The 22,114-nt window shown below is 46.5% G+C and overlaps 1 protein-coding gene across 26 annotated transcripts in view; it reads left to right on the top strand.

Annotated features, from left to right (window-relative positions):
• The window catches only part of LOC139416847 (E3 ubiquitin-protein ligase HUWE1-like), an 81,281-nt gene extending 61,927 nt beyond the window's left edge, over positions 1 to 19,354 (top strand). For 17 of the 26 annotated variants that reach the window (XM_071165967.1, XM_071165975.1, XM_071165973.1 and 14 more), the window contains 15 exons: positions 437 to 593; positions 1,568 to 1,703; positions 8,229 to 8,443; positions 8,867 to 9,090; positions 10,104 to 10,206; positions 10,509 to 10,658; positions 10,975 to 11,220; positions 11,440 to 11,557; positions 11,813 to 11,953; positions 12,954 to 13,241; positions 13,974 to 14,079; positions 14,754 to 14,871; positions 15,295 to 15,476; positions 16,030 to 16,220; positions 18,450 to 19,354. In XM_071165967.1, coding sequence (XP_071022068.1) covers positions 437 to 593; positions 1,568 to 1,703; positions 8,229 to 8,443; positions 8,867 to 9,090; positions 10,104 to 10,206; positions 10,509 to 10,658; positions 10,975 to 11,220; positions 11,440 to 11,557; positions 11,813 to 11,953; positions 12,954 to 13,241; positions 13,974 to 14,079; positions 14,754 to 14,871; positions 15,295 to 15,476; positions 16,030 to 16,220; positions 18,450 to 18,552 — 2,478 coding nt within the window. In that variant the 3' untranslated portion in view covers positions 18,553 to 19,354. The remainder of the gene's footprint in view (positions 1 to 436; positions 594 to 1,567; positions 1,704 to 8,228; positions 8,444 to 8,866; positions 9,091 to 10,103; positions 10,207 to 10,508; positions 10,659 to 10,974; positions 11,221 to 11,439; positions 11,558 to 11,812; positions 11,954 to 12,953; positions 13,242 to 13,973; positions 14,080 to 14,753; positions 14,872 to 15,294; positions 15,477 to 16,029; positions 16,221 to 18,449) is intronic. The other 9 variants (XM_071165982.1, XM_071165984.1, XM_071165981.1 and 6 more) reach the window with 3 other exon arrangements.
• The last annotated feature ends 2,760 nt before the right edge of the window (positions 19,355 to 22,114 follow it).

Here is a 22,114-nt window from a genome sequence, read left to right as displayed (position 1 = left end):
GCTCATAGCTCTCTACATAGCTAGGTGTATCTGTTGGTGTCGTAGAAACTGTTGAAACATAGTGTAACACATCCAGCCGCTTTCAGCTGCAGGCTACAAAGCAACATCTAGTGATGTCCCTACAGTAGTTCTTCCTTCCTGTTGGTCTGTTTTCTTCCATTTGGTTCATAATGAACACCACCTAGGCTTTAGTAACACGAGTGGGACTCTCCTGCGAGGCTAATGTAAGTGCCTCCCACCTTTTCTTACGCCAGGCTCTGATGAAGGCGTCCTACGCTGAAATGTACGCCTGTTTCTAGGTCCTGAAAGTAAATTCAGATCAACGCCGAGTGCTGTTCTTTCTTGATCTTTTGTTTATTGGGGTTTCATCTGTTGGAAGTGTCCTGAGGTAAGAATGTTTTTTTGACTAGAGTAACACTTCCCCGCCCCTCCCCAGGTGCTGACCAGTCACTCGTGTTCAGAGGAGGGTCTGGAGGATGCAGCCAACATCCTACTCCAGCTGTCCAGAGGAGACGGAACCACCAGAGACACTGTACTGCGTCTGTTGCTGAGTGGAGCTAGACACCTGGGATACACACTTTGCAAACAGATTGGTTAGTAGGCCACATCATACACGAAATCATTCGTTTCAGCTTTGTTTTCAAACTACGCACACTTCCAATGGTTACATTTGTTTCATTTTCACTAATATTTCACTTATGAACCAATGTAATGGTCAAGGTTTAAAAATGACTTGACCGATAGAACTCAGTGTATCTACTGATGGTGTTAAATGAGGTTTTCTGGACATAACGAAAGGTGCCCACAGGGGTCAATTCTGGGTTCTGAAATGTTTACATGAAATAATATTGACTTCTGCAAAACAAATGTAACCTGCGCTTGTATGCTGCTGATACTGTATGCTATTAAACCTATGGTTGACCAGGCTCAATCTAAACTACAATCTGCCTTCATTATATTACAGAAACACTTTATTCACCTGAAATTAGTATTGAATGCAGGTCAAACTAAGTATATGTTGTTCTCTGATTGAATAGGTCATGCCTGTTGCTATATAGTAGAAAGCAAATTATTCAGTCGACAGTCCTAGATTATGGCGACATCTATATGAACTTCATTAAAGCTGTTAAATGCAGTTCATTCTAGTCCACCGTGCTTTGTTACGGGTGATGGGTTTAGTATTCATCACTGCATGTTGGTTGGCTGCCTTTTGATATCATGTAGGTTGATACGTTGCTATGTTTTCATTTATAAAGCCCTTTTACTGAACTCCCACTGTACCTAACATATTTATTAGACTTTAGACATGAGTTACCACCCCAGGTCTCAGGGCAATTCAAAAAGCTGATTGAGAACCTTATTATTGATCAATGTCTTTGTTATTTATGACTGTATTCCTGCTTACATTTTGATGTGTATTTTCAGTCATTTTTGTAATTCTGGGCTCATCTGTGAGAGACCTTGGTAGTCTCAGAATGACTCCCTGATAAAATAAAGGTTACGTAAATAATGTGAAAATGTAACCAATTTACTATCCTGTCTACTCTCTCTCTCTCTCCTCTTCCAGGCACGTTATTGGCCGAGCTGCGAGAGTACAACCTAGAGCAGCAGAGGAGAGCCCGGGCTGACGCCCAGTCACCTGACGCCCCTGCCGAGGACACCTCCATCTCCGCCAGGCTGAAGGCCGGCAAGCTCTCTAGCAGGTGAAGAGAGCGAGAGTCTTGCAACATATGGGGGTTAGGGGTCAGAGTTAGGGTCCAGCTCTCTAGCAGGTGAAGTGATTAGGTCTGGGGATAGATGGGGGGGGGGGGGGGTTAGGGTTCAAGCTCTAGGAGGTGAAGAGGGAGGGTCTGGGGAGGCCGTAGTACCAGATGCTGTTTTTCTGGATCCAGATTAAGACCACACCTAAACTAAAAATCACTTTCAGTTTTAGTCCAGGGGTAGGCTTCTCTATTGCTTTTTAGTCAGCTTAATCTGTGTCTGGGAAACAGGGCCTCAGTGTCTAACTCGAGTGGTCTACATACTAGGACAGGGAAGACTGGGTGGAAGAACTGCTTCTATTAGATGTATTATCTTGACACTAAATGCCCAGTATTAAGGACAGTGTCCTGTTGAGGCAGCAATGTGTTTAGACTGACATTTAGCTCTCTTAACATTTCTGGTGCAGGCGTCCCGCTAGCGACCCACCTCGACAACATCCGGTGAAATTGCAGAGCTCCAATTTCAAAATACAAACTCAATATTAAACATTCATGATAATACAACTGTCATACATGATTCTTTAGCTTAGAATCTTGGCAATCTAACCGCATCGTCGGATTTCAAAAAGGCTTTACGGCAAAAGTACAGCATTTGATTATCTGAGGTCAGCGCCCCGCAACAGCATATTATCCAAACAAGCACGGGTCACAAAATCCCAAATAGCGACAAAATAAGTCACTTACCTTTGAAGATCTTCCTCTGATCGCAATCACAAATAAAATGTATTTATATAGCCCTTCTTACATCAGCTGATATCTCAAAGTGCTGTACAGAAACCCAGCCTAAAACCCCAAACAGCAAGCAATGCAGGTGTAGAAGCATGGTGGCTAGGAAAAACTCCCTAGAAAGGCCAAAACCTAGGAAGAAACAGGCTATGATGGGTGGCCAGTCCTCTTCTGGCTGTGCCGGGTGGAGATTATAACAGAACATGGCCAAGATGTTCAAATATTCATAAATGACCAGCATGGTCAAATTATAATAATCACAGTAGTTGTTGAGGGTGCAACAAGTCAGCACCTCAGGAGTAAATGTCAGTTGGCTTTTCTTAGCCAATCATTAAGAGTATCTCAATCGCTCCTGCTGTCTCTAGAGAGTTAAAAACAGCAGGTCGGGGCAGGTAGCACGTCCGGTGAACAGGTCAGGGTTCCATAGCCGCAGGCAGAACAGTTGAAACTGGAGCAGCAGCACGGCCAGGTGAACTGGGGACAGCAAGGAGTCATCATGCCAGGTATTCCTGAAGCATGGTCCTAGGGCTCAGGTCCTCCGAGAGAGAGGGGGAGCGAGAGAGAGAGAGAGAGAGAGAGAAAGAAAGAGAATTAGAGAGCATACTTAAATTCACACAGGACACCGGATAAGACAGGAGAAATACTCCAGATAAAACAGACTGACCCTAGGGATATCTTCAACCACCAACTTACCATCCTGAGACAAGGCAGAGTATAGCCCACAAAGATCTCTGCCACGGCACAACCTAAGGGGGGTGCGGGGCGCCAACCCAGACAGGAAGATCCCATCAGTGACTCAACCCACTCAAGTGACGCAACCCTCCTAGAGACGACATGGAAGAGCATCAGTAAGCCAGTTACTCAGCCCCTGCAATAGGGTTAGAGGCAGAAAATCCCAGTGGAGAGAGGGGAACCTGCCAGGCAGAGACAGCAAGGGCGGTTCGTTGCTCCAGAGCCTTTCCGTTCACCTTCACACTCCTAGGCCAGACTACACTCAATCATATGACCCACTGAAGAGATGAGTCTTCAGTAAAGACTTAAAGGTTGAGACCGAGTCTGCGTCTCTCACATGGGTAGGCAGACCATTCCATAAAAATGGAGCTCTATAGGAGAAAGCCCTGCCTCCAGCTGTTTGCTTAGAAATTCTAGGGACAATTAGGAGGCCTGCGTCTTGTGACCGTAGAGTACGTGTAGGTATGTACGGCAGGACCAAATCGGAAAGATAGGTAGGAGCAAGCCCATGTAATGCTTTGTAGGTTAGCAGTAAAACCTTGAAATCAGCCCTTGCCTTGACAGGAAGCCAGTGTAAGGAGGCTAGCACTGGAGTAATATGATGACATTTTTTGGTTCTAGTCCGGATTCTAGCAGCTGTATTTAGCACTAACTGAAGTTGATTTAGTGCTTCATCCGGGTAGCTGGAAAGTAGAGCATTACAGTAGTCTAACCTAGAAGTAACAAAAGCATGGATACATTTTTCTTCATCAGGGTCCAGAGTAACGCCGAGGTCCTTCATAGTTTAATTTGAGATGACTGTACAACCATCAAGATCTCTTTGTTTCTCGGGACCTAGAATAAGCATCTCTGTTTTGTCCGAGTTTAAAAGTAGAACCTTTTCAGCCATCCACTTCCTTATGTCTGAAACACAGGCTTCTAGTGAGGGCAATTTTGGGGCTTCACCATGTTTCATTGAAATGTACAGCTGTGTGTCATCCGCATAGCAGGGAAAGTTAACATTATGTATTTCGAATGACATCCCCAAGAGGTAAAATATAGAGTGAAAACAATAGTGGTCCTAAAACGGAACCTTGAGGAACACCGAAATGTACAGTTGATTTGTCAGAGGACAAACCATTCACAGAGACACACTGATATCTTTCCGACAGATAATATCTAAACCAGGCCAGAACTTGTCCGTGTAGACCAATTTGGGTTTTCAATCTCTCCAAAAGAATGTGGTGATCGACGGTATCAAAAGCAGCACTAAGGTCTAGGAGCACGAGGACAGATGCAGAGCCTCGGTCTGACACCGTTAAAAGGTAATTTACCACCTTCACAAGTGGTACAGGAAACACAGAAACACAAGCACAGGAAGCAGCTCTTTCGGTAGTTTAGTTGGAATAGGGTCCAGTATGCAGCGTGACGGTTTAGAGGCCATGATTATTTTCATCATTGTGTCAAGAGATATAGTACTAAAAAACTCTTGATCCTACGTCCTGGCAGAGTTGTGCAGACTCAGGACAACTGAGCGTTGGAGGAATACGCAGATTTAAAGAGCAGTCCATAATTTGCTTTCTAATGATCTTGATCTTTTCCTCAAAAAAGTTTATGCATTTATTACTGCTGAAATGAAAGCCATTCTCTCTTGGAGAAGGCTGCTTTTTAATTAGCTTTGCGACAGTTTCAAAAATACATTTTGGATTGTTCTTATTTTCTTCAATAAAGTTGGAAAAATAGGATGATCGAGCAGCAGTTAGGGCTCTTCGATACTGCACGGTACTTTCCGTTCCAATTTTCTGGAAGCTTGCTTCAGAGCTCAGGTATTTACAAGGAGCAATTTTCTTATAACAAATGTTTTTAGTTTGTTTTTTATTATCGGTTGGTTAACTGATTTCTGTCCTCTGACGTCCTTGGGTAGGCAGAGGGAGTCTGGAAGGACATCAAGGAATCTTTGGGTTGTCTCAGAATTTATAGCATGACTTTTAATGCTCCTTGGTTGGGGTCTGAGCAGATTATTTGTTGCAATTGCAAACGTAATAAAATGGTGGTCCGATAGTCCAGGATTATGAGGAAAAACATTAAGATCCACAACATTTATTCCATAGGACAAAACTAGGTCCAGAGTATGACAGTGAGTAGGTCCAGAGACATGTTGGACAAAACACGCTGAGTCGATGATGGCTCCGAAAGCCTTTTAGAGTGGGTCTGTGGACTTTTCCATGTGAATATTAAAATACAAACATTAGAATATTATGTGCTTTGATTACAAGGTCCGATAGGAATTCAGGGAGCTCAGTGAGGAATGCTGTATATGGCCCAGGAGGCCTGTAAACAGTAGCTATACAAAGTGATTGAGTAGGCTGCATAGATTTCATGACTAGAAGGTCAAAAGACAAATGTCGTTTTTTTTTTTTTTTTTGTAAAATTTAATTTGCTATCATAAATATTAGCAACACCTCCGCCTTTGCGGGATGCACGGGGGATATGGTCACTAGTGTAACCAGGAGGCCTCATTTAACACAGTAAATTCATCAGGCTTAAGCCATGTTTGTCAGGCCAATCACATCAAGATTATGATCAGTGATTAGTTCATTGACTATAACTGCCCTTGAAGTGAGGGATCTAACATTAAGTAGCCCTATTTTGAGATGAGGTATCACAATCTCTTTCAATAATAGGAATGGAGGAGGTATTTATTCTAGTGAGATTGCTGAGGTGAACACCGCCATGTTTAGTTTTGCCCAACCTAGGTAGAGGCACAGACCGTCTCAATGGGGATAGCTGAGCTGACTACACCGACTGTGCTAGTGGCTGGATAACAGCCTGCTTCCTGGCCTGCACCCTATTTCATTGTGGCGCTAGAGGAGTTAGAGCCCTGTCTATGTTGGTAGATAAGATGAGAGCACCCCTCCAGCTAGGATGGAGTCCGTCACTCCTCAGCAGGCCAGGCTTGGTCCTGTTTGTGGTTGAGTCCCAGAAAGAAGGCCAATTATTGACAAATTCTTTCTTTTGGGAGGGGCAGAAAACAGTTCAACCAGCGATTGAGTTGTGAGACTCTGCTGTCGAGCTCATCACTCCCCCTAACTGGGAGGGGCCCAGAGACAATTACTCGATGCCAACACATCTTTCTAGCTGATTTACATCTTTCTAGCTGATTTACATTCTGAAGCTATGTTGCGCTTGGTGATCTCTGACTGTTCCATCCTAACATCGTTGTTGCCGACGTGGATAACAATATCTCTATACCCTCTACACTCGCCTGTTTTAGCTTTAGCCAGCACCATCTTCAAGTTAGCCTTGACGTCAGTAGCCCTGCCCCCTGGAAAACCGTGTATGATCGCTGGATGATTTGTTTTAAGTCTAATACTGCAGGTGATGGAGTCGCCAATGACTAGGGTTTTCAATTTGTCAGAGCTAATGGTGGGAAGCTTCGGCATCTCAGACCCCGTAACGGGAGGAGTTGAGACCAGAGAAGGCTAGGCCTCAGAGACTCCGACTCGCTGCTTAATGGGGAAAACCGGCTGAATGAGCGACACCGGTTGATCATTCCTACAGCATTTCCCTCCAGAAGCCATGAGAAAGTTGTCCGGCTGTGGGGACCGTGCGAGGGGATTTGTACTAACGTTACTATCTGTACTTACTGGTGGCACAAACGCTGTTTCATCCTTTCCTACACTGAAATTACCCTTCCCTAGCGATTGCGTCTGAAGCTGGGCCGGCAGCTCAGCTATCCTCGCCGTAAGGCGATCGTTCTCCTGTATATTATGAGTACAGCAACTGCAATTAGAAGGCATCATGTTAATGTTACTACTTAGCTTCGGCTGTTGGAGGTCCTGACGAACCATGTCCAGATAAAGCGTCCGGAGTGAAAAAGTTGAATGAAAAAAAGTTGAGTGAGGGAAAAACTAAAAATATATAAACGGTAATTAAAAAGTAAAACCCGTAAAGTTGTCAGGTAGCAAAGTAAGGTTGGCAACCAAATGCACAGCAACACGTAAACAAGTCTGCAAGTTGTGAAATGACGATGTCTCAGTACTGTGCAAAAGCTCCCAGGAACACAATGAATGGTCGTTTTGTTCGATAAACTCCTTTATATCCCAAATAGTCCGTTTAGTAGGCGTCATTGATTTCAGTAATCCACCCGTTCAGAATGCAGACATAGGAGTTCCAAAAGTTACCAGTAAAGTTTGTCCAAACAATGTTTCTAATTCATTATTAGGTACTCTAATATCTAAACTAAAGATAATATTTCATACGGAACTATTTTCAATAGGAAAGGAAAAGAACGCAGCGCGCTTCCTCGGTCACCCGCGCAATGAGACTAGCTTTGCCATAGAGCTCCCTGAGGATAAACAACTTTTCCTCATTGGTTTTTCTAAAAACAAGCCTGAAACCATGTATAAAGACTGTTGACATCTCGTGGAAGCCATAGGAACTGCAATTTTGGAGGCGGACGTCTTTGTTTTCAATAGCTTAACCTTTGAATTGGCTGGCAGGTCAACAGAAAAACAATGTGTCCTCGGGTTTTTGCCTGCCAAATCAGTTCTGTTATACTCACAGACATAATTTTAACAGTTTTAGAAGCTTTAGAGTGTTTTCTATCCAATAGTTCCATGCATATGCATGTCCTAGCTTTTGGGCCTGAGTAGCAGGTAGTTTACTTTGGGCACCTCAGTCATCCCTGTACACGTCCCTCTGATGATAGTGTCATAGTAATGAATAGTCATCGGTGGTTCTCTCCTAGTGCCAACTTGACCTATTCAGATTTATCTAAATATGACACTTTAAATAGATGCGTCTGGGAGATTAGAGAGACCCACAGTTTAAGGCTTGAAATGGATAACATTTTTATTTTAACATGGTCGTGATTTTCAAAGTTTATAGTCAACCATCTGTCAGTGTCTGATCATTTAGGCCACAGCTTTTTCCTTGGTGTGTCTGTATGCGTTTGTCTATACTGTTCTACTGCCACTCCGTTTCTGTATAATAACAGTACTTTGCCTTGTCGCCCGTCCTCGCGTGCTGACGGGGGCGCAGGTTCGACGGCTCTGAGAGCGTGGTGATTGTGGCTGCCCAGAAGCGTACGCTGGGCGGACGGGAGCTGCAGCTGCCCTGCATGTCTTCCCTGACCTCAAAGACGTCCACCCAGAAGTTCTTCCTGCGGGTCCTGCAGGTCATCATCCAGCTCCGTGAGGACACGCGCCGCGCCAACAAGAAGGCCAAGCAGACCGGGCGACTTGGTGAGACGTGTGCACTACTTACACATTACACAGAGAGGGCAAAATCAGTCATAGTAATGGCTTCAGCCTGTTCTTTTAAAGAGATGAACTGGAACAAAACTGTTTTTATGAGCTGGTTAATATGACCAGGAAGACGAGAGCGGTTGAGCGCCTTCTCTGACAGGGATGGGATTTCGCTAATTATCAGGAATGACGGCGTTTCTATTTTAGACTTTCTATGTTGTCTGGATCACATCTCTGCTCTGGGTGTTCTGTAACTGGTCTCTCCTGTGTGTCCAGGCTCTACCAGTCTGGGTGTTCTGTAACTGGTCTCTCCTGTGTGTCCAGGCTCTACCAGTCTGGGTGTTCTGTAACTGGTCTCTCCTGTGTGTCCAGGCTCTACCAGTCTGGGTGTTCTGTAACTGGTCTCTCCTGTGTATCCAGGCTCCACCAGTCTGGGCTCCGCCAGCAGCATCCAGGCGGCAGTCCGTCAGCTAGAAGCCGAGGCTGATGCCATCATTCAGATGGTGAGAGAGGGGCAGCGGGCACGCCGTCTGCAGCAGGCCCCCCCGCCCTCCGCCTCTGTCGCTGCCGTCACCACCTCCGGATCCTCTGTGGCCGCCCCTCATGCCCCCGCAGCTGCCCCCGGCACGGCGAGCGCTGCCACGGTTAGCATGATGGGCCGCATCGCACTGACAGAATACTGCTACTATTGAGCAAACTTGACTAAACACAAACGTGCATATTGATCCATACGCTCACGCATTATTGCTGTTGACTACATGACTCATACCGACCACATTCTCATTCTGAAGACCTGGCTTCAAATAGGCCATTTTTTTGTTGCACTTCTGGAACTTATTGGTGCCATTGTATCAGGCAAGCTCAATCAAGTGTAGCTGAAGTATTTGAAAGAAATTACGACTATTTTAACCACGGTCTGATGACATGCTTATTGACCATACACTCACACACTGCTATCGTTGACATTTCCATGCATATTGAACTTACTCTACGGGCATGTGAGCTGACAGTACTATTGACATCGTCATTGCATTTACAATCAGCCTACAGTACAGCCTAACATCCATGATGCATGACAGTAGCTGAAAACAGACAGACGATCCACTGCATTCTGACGACCTGTTTAAATACTATTAAAAATAATTTTATATACTATATCTAAGCTTGGCTGAGCTTTCCTGGCTTATAGGACCAATAGAATAGTCCTAAAATCTTGAGCTCCCCCCCCCAAAAAAAAAGAGAACCTGGAACTCCAGGCAGGCTAGAGCAGACCCTCAAAGTATTTGGAAGATTTCAAATAGTATTTGAACCCAGGTCTAGAATGGATGTGCTGGCTTCTCTCTACCGTATGATGTGAATTGATGATGTGTGTATTGGCTGGCTGTCATGGCTTCATGCTTTTGCCCCCTCCCTCCCAGTCCCCCTCTGTCTGTCTGTCTGTAGCCTGTCATGGGTGCATCAGCATGCCCCACTGGTTTTCTGGTTTACTGGAAAACTGTCAGCCTTGTGTTGAATTAATCACATTTTTCTTTCTGTTGTTCTTTCTCTCGCCCACCCTCTCTATTTCCCTCTTTCTTTCTCCCTCTTGTCTCTCTTGTTCGCTCTGATTCTCACTCTTTCTCCTCTCTTTTTGCCCTCCCGCCATTCCTCTCTCCAGTCAGAGGTGGGGTCAGTGTCTGAGCCCCAGGCAGTCCAGAGGGATGATTCTCCCATGGATGTAGACCAGCCCTCTCCCCTGGAGCAGGACCCTGCACCCCTGGGTTAGACAGGCCTCCACCACAATAACCACTACAGTCCTCAGCTACCACAACACAGGTTCCAGCTCATCTTTATTGCAGTCACGCTGTGCAGATCAGATTTCACAACACCTAAAAAGGTGTTTCAGGAACTACGTTCGTATGAAATAGCCAAGTTCTGAGAGCAGTGTGACTGCAAAGAAAGACAACCTTGAACATGACCAGAGCCACTCAAACCACAGCAGAAGTACCACGCGTTAGGGAGCACTTGTCTTGGCATAGTGATTCTAACATTATTGTGTTTGGTATTTCCTGCTCTTGTGCAGATGAAGAAGGCAACAGCCAATCAGAGACAGAGGAGCGTCTCCCGGACCTTCCCCTGCTGAGCGAGCAGCTGCTATTGGACGAGTTGTGGGACATGCTCGGGGAGTGCCTGAAGGAACTGGAGGAGTCACATGATCAACACGCTGTTCTTGGTACGTTAGGTTTACTATTGAATCTCACATGGGTAAAACTAGGGCCCTGAGATTTTCCTGAGCGTGACATCTGTATACTAAGTGTTAGCACTATCTGTCGTAGAACCTCCATTGGAAAACCAATGTCCTGAATGTGTCAAAAGTAGTGGTCATTGATTTTGCAGTCATGCAGTGAAACATGGCCAACCCTCAGGCCATACGGAACAGGAAACGTTTGGAAATGGAATGTTTTGTTCTTACTGAACACCACCTTGGATAAAAGCCTTTTTTCACAGGAGTGATGATGTAGTCTGCTCACATCTCGCCTCTCCCTCAGTCCTTCAGCCGGCGGTAGAGGCCTTCTTCCTGGTCCATGCCACAGAGAGGGAGAGCAAGCCCCCTGTCAGAGACACCAGGGAGAGCCAGCTGTCCCACATCAAAGACGAGCCTCCCCCACTGTCCCCCGCACCCCTCACCCCCGCCACCCCCTCCTCTCTGGACCCCTTCTTCTCTAGAGAACCCTCCTCCATGCACATCTCCTCCAACCTGCCTCCCGACACACAGAAGTTCCTCCGCTTCGCTGGTGAGTTCTGGGACTAGGGAGGAGGGTATAGCAGGGTATGCAGTATTTTCCTTGCGTTCTCTCTCTTTGCCAGTCACTTGAAACATCACAGGAAGTGAGGAGTCTAGAAATAATACAGAGATTCAGCCTGGATCATTTTGGAAAACCCACGTGTGTTAGTTGCACTGTAGGTCTTTGTCTCTCTTCCATTCTCTCCTTTTCTCTCCCTCCCCCCTACAGAGACTCACCGTACAGTGCTTAACCAGATTCTGCGCCAGTCCACCACCCACCTGGCCGACGGACCCTTCGCTGTGCTGGTTGACTACATCCGCATCCTCGATTTTGACGTCAAGAGGAAGTAAGGAAGGGTTTTCTTATGGGGCATCATCTTGGTTGTGTTCATTAGTCACCTAATGGAGGAAAACTGATTAAAACAGAGACACCCTGGATACTCATTTAGTTTTCAGTTTAAAACGTGTTTTTGCTTGCTCGCCCTAATGAACAACCCTGATCTCTCTCCAGTTCAAACACTGGTCCCTTGAATGGAAGTGTGCCTCTTTCATGATAATATTTGAGCTTTTTAAAATATTATTGACCCCCTCCCTCTCCCCAGGTACTTCCGTCAGGAGCTGGAGCGTCTGGATGAGGGTCTGAGGAAGGAGGATATGGCTGTCCACGTCAGGAGAGATCACGTGTTTGAAGACTCCTACAGAGAGCTGCACCGCAAGAGTCCCGAGGACATGAAGAACAGGCTGTAAGAGACTCTGATTTCTCTCTCTGTCTCTTAGGGTTTTTAGGGTTTCTGTCTCTTAGGGTTTCTGTCTCTTAGGGTTTCTGTCTCTTAGGGTTTCTGTCTCTTAGGGTTTCTGTCTCTTAGGGGTTCTGTCTCTTAGGGGTTCTGTCTCTTAGGGGTTCTGTCTCTTAGGGGTTCTGTCTCTTAGGGGTTCTCTCTCTCTCTCTCTCTTTGGGGTTCTCTCTCTCTCTCTCTTTGGGGTTCTCTCTCTCTCTCTCTTTGGGGTTCTCTCTCTCTCTCTCTTTGGGGTTCTCTCTCTCTCTCTTTGGGAGAACAGGCTGTAAGAGACTCTGATTTCTCTCTCTGTCTCTTAGGGTTTTTAGGGTTTCTGTCTCTTAGGGTTTCTGTCTCTTAGGGTTTCTGTCTCTTAGGGTTTCTGTCTCTTAGGGTTTCTGTCTCTTAGGGTTTCTGTCTCTTAGGGGTTCTGTCTCTTAGGGGTTCTGTCTCTTAGGGGTTCTCTCTCTCTCTCTTTGGGGTTCTCTCTCTCTCTCTCTTTGGGGTTCTCTCTCTCTCTCTCTTTGGGGTTCTCTCTCTCTCTCTTTGGGGTTCTCTCTCTCTCTCTCTTTGGGGTTCTCTCTCTCTCTCTCTTTGGGGTTCTCTCTCTCTCTCTCTTTGGGGTTCTCTCTCTCTCTCTCTTTGGGGTTCTCTCTCTCTCTTTGGGGTTCTCTCTCTCTCTGGGGTTCTCTCTCTCTCTCTCTCTCTTTGGGGTTCTCTCTCTCTCTCTCTCTCTCAGGGTTTCTCTCTCAGGGTTTCTCTCTCAGCGTTTCTCTGTCTGTCGGGGTCTCTGTCTGTCGGGGTCTCTCGGTCTCTGTCTGTCGGGGTCTCTGTCTGTCGGGGTTTCTGTCTCTATTTATCTGGATTGCTTCTGTCTTTTTGTATTATTTATGTCCCTGTGTTGTGACTATTGACAGAATGACAGTGAAGTGCACTGACCTCGTACATCTCCTTTCCCCCCCACCAGGTACATAGTGTTTGAAGGGGAGGAGGGTCAGGATGCAGGAGGTCTGCTGAGAGAGTGGTACATGATCATCTCCAGGGAGATGTTTAACGCCATGTACGCCCTGTTCCGCACCTCGCCCGGCGACAGGGTCACCTACACCATTAACCCCTCGTCCCACTGCAACCCAAACCACCTCAGCTACTTCAAGTTCGTAGGTCGCGTGGTGGCCAAAGCCGTCTACGACAACCGACTGCTGGAGTGCTACTTCACACGCAGCTTCTACAAGCACATCCTGGGCAAGAGTGTCAGGTAACACACACACACTACTTCACACGCAGCTTCTACAAGCACATCCTGGGCAAGAGTGTCAGGTAACACACACACACTACTTCACACACAGCTTCTACAAGCACATCCTGGGCAAGAGTGTCAGGTAACACACACACACACTACTTCACACACAGCTTCTACAAGCACATCCTGGGCAAGAGTGTCAGGTAACACACACACACACTACTTCACACACAGCTTCTACAAGCACATCCTGGGCAAGAGTGTCAGGTAACACACACACACACACTACTTCACACACAGCTTCTACAAGCACATCCTGGGCAAGAGTGTCAGGTAACACACACACACACACTACTTCACACACAGCTTCTACAAGCTCATCCTGGGCAAGAGTGTCAGGTAACACACACACACTACTTCACACACAGCTTCTACAAGCACATCCTGGGCAAGAGTGTCAGGTAACACACACACACACACACTACTTCACACACAGCTTCTACAAGCACATCTTGGGCAAGAGTGTCAGGTAACACACACACACACTACTTCACACACAGCTTCTACAAGCACATCCTGGGCAAGAGTGTCAGGTAACACACACACACTACTAAACATTCCATTTCCATCTCCATACATGAGGGCAAACAGTTTTGAGATCATGGAGATGTACGTATGTAGAGATGTGTGTTAACTGTGGAGTGTCACCGTGCAGTAGTTGATTGAGCGTGTGTGTTGTGTCGTCAGGTACACAGACATGGAGAGTGAGGACTACCCGTTCTTCCAGGGTCTGGTCTACCTGCTGGAGAATAATGTGTCTACTCTGGGCTATGAGCTGACATTCAGCACTGAGGTACTTCCTTTCTCTGTCTTTTACATCAACCAAACTCACAAAACTGCTAATTATACAGGCCATTGTCTCAGGATGGGTATAGAGAATGTGACCTAAATGATCACTAACAGCCCTTGGCCCAACATTGGATAAATCATGTTAGTTACATTTCTCTATAGCATGTGACCTCACACATACTATTACATTATGTGGAAGCACTGCTGAACTGTCTCCATCCCTCCACCCCCTCCCGCTTGCCTCTTTCATGTCCCTCCATCTTCCTTCCTGTCTCTCTCTCATGTCTCTGTCTCCCTATCCTCTCTCTCGTGTCCCTCTATCCCCTTCTCTCTCTCTCTCACGTCCCTCCATCCCCCTCTCTCTCTCACGTCCCTCCATCCCCCTCTCTCTCTCACATCCCTCCATCCCCCTCTCTCTCTCACGTCCCTCCATCCCCCTCTCTCTCTCTCACGTCCCTCCATCCCCCTCTCTCACGTCCCTCCATTCCCTCTCTCTCGTGTCTCTGTCTCTCTCTCCCTATCCTCTCGCACGCGTCCCTCCATCCCCCTCTCTCTCTCACGTCCCTCCATTCCCTCTCTCTCGTGTCTCTCTCTCATGTCCCTCCATCCTCCTCCCTCTCTCTCCCTCTCTCTCGTGTCCCTTGCTCTCTCGTGTGTCTCTATCCTCCTCTTGCTCAGGTTCAGGAGTTTGGTGTGTGTGAGGTACGTGACCTGAAGCCTAACGGAGGCAACATCATTGTCACCGAGGAGAACAAGAAGGAGTACGTCCACCTGGTTTGTCAGATGAAGATGACTGGTGAGACCAGACACATCAATCACATCTATCTTAGAAACCCAGCCTTTAAAAGTACATCTTTAATTGACATACTACATTTGTGAACATTCAGTCAAATAGCCAGAGATATAGATTATACATGTCATACACTTGTTGGAGGTGTTCATGTATAACAGGAGCATACTTAGTCAAATGTACACCAAGACTTTGTCAGCAACACTGTCTGCAAAACATGAAGTAATGCGCTTTTGACCTGTGTGCTGCAACACATATATATATTTTTAGAAATGAATCCTGTAAGTTGGGGAAGTCGGTTTCATGTGAACCTGTCTTCTTTCTCACAGGTTGCTTGGCAGAAATCATCTTGTCATAGTGAGGTACTACTTGTGTAGCCTTGTAAGTGTTTAACTCTGTACTCCCTCTCTCTCTGCCCCCCCCCTGTAGGTGCCATCCGTAAGCAGCTGTCTGCCTACCTGGAGGGTTTCTACGAGATCATCCCCAAGAGGCTGATCTCCATCTTCACAGAGCAGGAGCTGGAGCTGCTGATATCTGGCCTTCCCACTATAGATATAGACGACCTCAAGGCCAACACCGAGTACCACAAGTACCAGTCCAGCTCCATACAGGTAGAGACACACACCAAGTACCAGTCCAGCTCCATACAGGTAGAGAGACACACCAAGTACCAGTCCAGCTCCATACAGGTAGAGAGACACACCATGTACCAGTCCAGCTCCATACAGGTAGAGACACACACCAAGTACCAGTCCAGCTCCATACAGGTAGAGACACACACCAAGTACCAGTCCAGCTCCATACAGGTAGAGAGACACACCAAGTACCAGTCCAGCTCCATACAGGTAGAGACACACACCAAGTACCAGTCCAGCTCCATACAGGTAGAGACATAGATGCATATTCATTAGGGCAAAATGTAGGTCAACCATTTTGCAACGGAAAATAAAGATGAGTTTATTTTTTGGGGACAAGATCCGGTAGTCCCTCCCTTTTTTAGTCACTTGTCTTTTGTTTGCTGATGAATTCGACCCAGGACCAACAATGTCCCACAATGCCAAATTATAGTCTGTTGGTTGTATTATATACTATGCATTCATATAGATGTGCTACTGGTCAGTGTAGTGAGGCGGTGACCCTGACCGTTCCTCCCCGTCACCTCAGATCCAGTGGTTCTGGCGGGCCCTGCGTTCCTTCGACCAGGCGGACAGAGCCAAGTTCCTGCAGTTTGTGACGGGCACGTCCAAGGTTCCGCTGCAGGGCTTCGCAGCGCTGGAGGGCATGAACGGAATACAGAAGTTCCAGATCCACCGCGACGACCGCTCCACCGACCGCCTACCGTCCGCTCACACCTGGTAAAGACCTATACAGACACACAGCTCACACCTGGTGAAGACCTATACAGACACACAGCTCACACCTGGTGAAGACCTATACAGACACACAGCTCACACCTGGTGAAGACCTATACAGACACACAGCTCACACCTGGTGAAGACCTATACAGACACACAGCTCACACCTGGTGAAGACCTATACAGACACACAGCTCACACCTGGTGAAGACCTATACAGACACACAGCTCACACCTGGTGAAGACCTATACAGACACACAGCTCACACCTGGTGAAGACCTATACAGACACACAGCTCACACCTGGTAAAGACCTATACAGACACACAGCTCACACCTGGTGAAGACCTATACAGACACACAGCTCACACCTGGTAAAGACCTATACAGACACACAGCTCACACCTGGTAAAGACCTATACAGACACACAGCTCACACCTGGTGAAGACCTATACAGACACACAGCTCACACCTGGTAAAGATCTATACAGACACACAGCTCACACCTGGTGAAGACCTATACAGACACACAGCTCACACCTGGTAAAGACCTATACAGACACACAGCTCACACCTGGTGAAGATCTATACAGACACACAGCTCACACCTGGTGAAGACCTATACAGACACACAGCTCACACCTGGTAAAGACCTATACAGACACACAGCTCACACCTGGTGAAGACCTATACAGACACACAGCTCACACCTGGTGAAGACCTATACAGACACACAGCTCACACCTGGTGAAGACCTATACAGACACACAGCTCACACCTGGTAAAGACCTATACAGACACACAGCTCACACCTGGTAAAGACCTATACAGCCACACAGCTCACACCTGGTGAAGACCTATACAGACACACAGCTCACACCTGGTGAAGACCTATACAGACACACAGCTCACACCTGGTAAAGACTTATACAGACACACAGCTCACACCTGGTGAAGACCTATACAGACACACAGCTCACACCTGGTAAAGACCTATACAGACACACAGCTCACACCTGGTGAAGACCTATACAGCTCACACCTGGTAAAGACCTATACAGCCACACAGCTCACACCTGGTAAAGACCTATACAGCCACACAGCTCACACCTGGTGAAGACCTATACAGCCACACAGCTCACACCTGGTAAAGACCTATACAGACACACAGCTCACACCTGGTGAAGACCTATACAGCTCACACCTGGTAAAGACCTATACAGCCACACAGCTCACACCTGGTGAAGACCTATACAGCCACACAGCTCACACCTGGTGAAGACCTATACAGCCACACAGCTCACACCTGGTGAAGACCTATACAGCTCACACCTGGTAAAGACCTATACAGCCACACAGCTCACACCTGGTGAAGACCTATACAGACACACAGCTCACACCTGGTAAAGACCTATACAGACACACAGCTCACACCTGGTGAAGACCTATACAGCCACACAGCTCACACCTGGTGAAGACCTATACAGCTCACACCTGGTAAAGACCTATACAGCCACACAGCTCACACCTGGTGAAGACCTATACAGCCACACAGCTCACACCTGGTAAAGACCTATACAGACACACAGCTCACACCTGGTGAAGACCTATACAGCTCACACCTGGTAAAGACCTATACAGACACACAACTCACACCTGGTGAAGACCTATACAGCCACACAGCTCACACCTGGTAAAGACCTATACAGCTCACACCTGGTAAAGACCTATACAGCTCACACCTGGTAAAGACCTATACAGACACACAACTCACACCTGGTAAAGACCTATACAGACACACAACTCACACCTGGTAAAGACCTATACAGCCACACAGCTCACACCTGGTGAAGACCTATACAGCTCACACCTGGTGAAGACCTATACAGCTCACACCTGGTGAAGATCTATACAGCCACACAGCTCACACCTGGTGAAGACCTATACAGCCACACAGCTCACACCTGGTAAAGACCTATACAGCAACACAGCTCGCACCTGGTAAAGACCTATACAGCTCACACCTGGTAAAGACCTATACAGCCACACAACTCACACCTGGTACCATTAATGAATACTGATGGATTGATGTCAAAATAATGTAGTTAGTTATGCATGTAGATCTGAAGTTTCCATTCAGCCAGGTCGATATGATAGAACTTCAGGTACTCGGGTAAAGAGCTACCATTCTCAATTCCCTTACAAACCATTTGTCTCTTCTCCTGTAGCTTCAACCAGCTGGACCTCCCAGCCTACGAGAGCTATGAGAAGCTGAGGCACATGCTGCTGCTGGCCATTCAGGAATGCTCCGAGGGATTCGGACTGGCTTAGACCTACCCACACAGAGACTCAACACACACACACACAAACACAATTTAGACTTGCATACTCTGACAGATTCAAGCTGATGACACACAGACACATTGTCACACACACACTCGCACTATCAGACATTACTGGATGACTGGAAAAATGGCCTCTAGACATACAACTGGTTCCTAATCCATATAAAGAAACAGACGGACCAGCAGCGCGGTATAATTAACTGACTGACTGATATTACCTACTACACACAGAGCCTCATGTCAATAGACACAGACCTGTGCCTGGTATGTCTCCCTCCCCTTCCACATTAGAATGGCAGAAACCTGAGAGGGTTTATTGAGGATAAAAACCTGGACTAATATAAGACATTTTCTCCATTTAGTTTGATTTCTCTGTACAAAAGGTTTGGGAGTTTATTTTTCTTTGTTGTTCTTCTCTGGCTGTGTAAAAAGGAGAAGGTTGTTTGTGTGTGAGAACAGGATGGTTATAAAACCTTTGGGGAAAAAATGTTGGCTGTTTCTTTTTGCGAATTTGTGACCTCATAAGCCTTGAGGGGGGGGTGACATTTTTATGGGGAAGAAGGAGAAAGGGAGAGGGAAAAAAAGAAGTTTTGAAGAAATTCAAAGAAATGCACTTTTCAAAGTTTTGTGGCATTTTTAAGGAAGGAAAACAAGTGATGAGAACAAGAAAGGAAAGGAGATGAAATTAACCACAAATTCTAGAGTATTTTTGGCTATTAAATCGCTGACCCCGCCTTGAGCCTTTGAATCAGAGTGAAATAACTACATGAATAAATGCATAAAATGGAGTCCCATTTGTCGCTTAACATTATTATATATTGAAACCTATATCACCCTTCATCTGAAACAAGCTATAGCCAATCATACTTCATCTGAGACAAGCTATAGCCAATCATAGTTAATCAGAAACAAGCTATAGCCAATCATACGTCATCTGAAACGAGCTATAGCCAATCATACGTCATCTGAAACTAAATATAGCCAATCATACTTCATTTGAAACAAACTATAGCCAATCATACTAGACCTTAATTATAAAAATATTTACTGTTGTAATAGTGTGCTATTGCACTAATGCAAATTATTTGAAACAATTGTTTAATTTTGTGGAGGACCTCTTCCCTGAAGATTATGTGCTCGTCCTTATGGTCATTTTGAATTGTCCTTGAGCGTTCCCTGGCAGATCAAATTAAAACCAGTCATAGTGAACACCTCTACGAAGAGCCTGGATGGGTCACAGCGTGGGACCAATCAGAATCTACCATCACAAGGTCACTCAAGTCTGCACTGCCCCAGCAGAGAGAATCTTACTGAACACGTGTAACAGAATTCCATGCAACATTTCAGCCAGGTTAATTGGCACGACACTTGTCCTGGCCTTTGCTATGTGTTAGTGCATACTGATGGACTGTACGACACCTTACCAGACTGGCCTGTGAGGAGGCTGCAGAGAAAAGCAGGCAGCTGGAGCTAGAAACACAAGCATTTCGCTACACCCGCAATAACATCTGTTAACGTGTATGTGACCAATAAAATTCGATTTGAGCTGCGGTTCAGGATCTGTTTGAGTTGTCTGGCCGACTCCTATGGTCATTTGTGATGTCGTGACAGCACATGGGTTTGGAACCAGGCTAGCTTTGTCCTGTTCAGACAGGCTGGTGCAACTAGCATGCTGAGATGACAGTGAATCAGTCCTCCAGACTCCGCTGTCTTGTCATGTAACACAGACGGTGCTAGGATAGTCTGTGCCTGCAGCTCTACTGGTCTGCAGTCTGGGTCTCAGCCTCACGGTCTCACTGCTGATGGAAGTGACAGGGTGGCAGTGAGTTGTGTTTTGATTGGGGCATTTTGTCACATGGTTCATGTTGTGATTCATTCACCCCAGAAGGTATTGATTTGCAGAATCAATCTAGGATTCATCATGTGGTCATCTGGTGTGAGACCGGAATGACCACTGACTTGCCTAGTTAAATAAAGGTTAAATAAATGTTAAAAAATGTACACTGTCTGTCCTCCATTGCAATATCCTCCTGTCCGGTATCACATTTGAGCTGGTTCCTAATGATTTCCCCATGACTGATTGGTGATGTTTTATTCCTCATCAGCCCCTGGTCAGAAGTACACAGAGAGGGAGAGACTGGACATGTGGTCTGAGGTGTCTGCTGCTCTGACAGTGTAACCTGGTCCTCAAGCTAATAGCACACAGCAGTGTCTGATGTGTGAGACCGAATGAGACACTAGCTGTCTGGACCAGGGCTCGGTTTCCCGATAGGGATGGAATTTAGGCTTGAGTGTGTTAACGATGCATCTGTCGTTCCAACGGCCGAAAATGCAATATGCATTTCCCAAAACACCATGCAGAGAGGACTGTTGTTTGAGGATTGGGTTGATACTTATAGGATCGAAAGAAAGGGAGCACTGCTCTCGGATCAGCTTTGTCCATTCAAAGCTTACATGAACATTATAATTATTTCTCAATACAGACGACAATGCACTAAATCAAGATTTGGCACATAAACGTGTTAAGTTTGCTGAAAATAAAAGCAGTTGACATTGAGAGGACGTTTATTTTTTTACTGAGTTTGTTAGGCAACATGAAATAAACTCAGCAAAAAAATGAAATGTCCTCACTGTCAACTACGTTTATTTTCAGCAAACTTAACATGTGTAAATATTTGTATGAACATAAGATTCAACAACTGAGACACAAACTGAACAAGTTCCACAGACATGTGACTAAAATAAATGGAATAATGTGTCTCTGAACAAAGGGGGGGGGGGGTCAAAATCACAAGTAACGGTCAGTATCTGGTGTGGCCACCAGCTGGGTTAAGTCCTGCCTTTGCATCTCCTCTTCATGGACTGCACCAGATTTGCCAGTTATTACTGTGAGATGTTACCCCACTCTTCCACCAAGGCACCTGCAAGTTCCCGGACATTTCTGGGGGGAATAGCCCTAGCCCTCACCCTCCGATCCAACACGTCCCAGACATGCTCAATGGGATTGAGATCCGGGCTCTTCACTGGCCATGGCAGAGCATTCCTGTCTTGCAGGAAATCACGCACAGAACGAGCAGTATGGCTGCTGGCATTGTCATGCTGGAGGGTCATGTCAGGATGAGCCTGCAGGAAGGGTACCACATGAGGGAGGAGGATTTCTTCCCTGTAACGCACAGCGTTGAGATTGCCTGCAATGACAGCAAGCTCAGTCCGATGATGCTGTGACACACCGTCCCAGACCATGACCTCCAAATCAATCCCGCTCAGGCCTCGGTGTAACGCTCATTCCTTTGACGATAAACGCGAATCCGACCATCACCCCTGGTGAGACAAAACCGCGACTCGTCAGTGAAGAGCAGTCCTGTCTGAGTCAGCGACGATGGGTTTGTGCCCATAGGCAACGTTGTTGCCGATGATGTCTGGTGAGGACCTGCCTTACAACAGGCCTACAAGCCCTCAGTCCAGACTCTCTCAGCCTATTGCGGACAGTCGGTGCGGGATTGTGCGTTCCTGGTGTAACTCGGGCAGTTATTACCATCTTGTACCTG

Source organism: Oncorhynchus clarkii, chromosome 9 (genome assembly GCF_045791955.1).
Source record: "Oncorhynchus clarkii lewisi isolate Uvic-CL-2024 chromosome 9, UVic_Ocla_1.0, whole genome shotgun sequence".
Lineage (NCBI taxonomy): Eukaryota > Metazoa > Chordata > Actinopteri > Salmoniformes > Salmonidae > Oncorhynchus > Oncorhynchus clarkii.
This window is presented reverse-complemented; position numbering and strand designations above follow the sequence as displayed.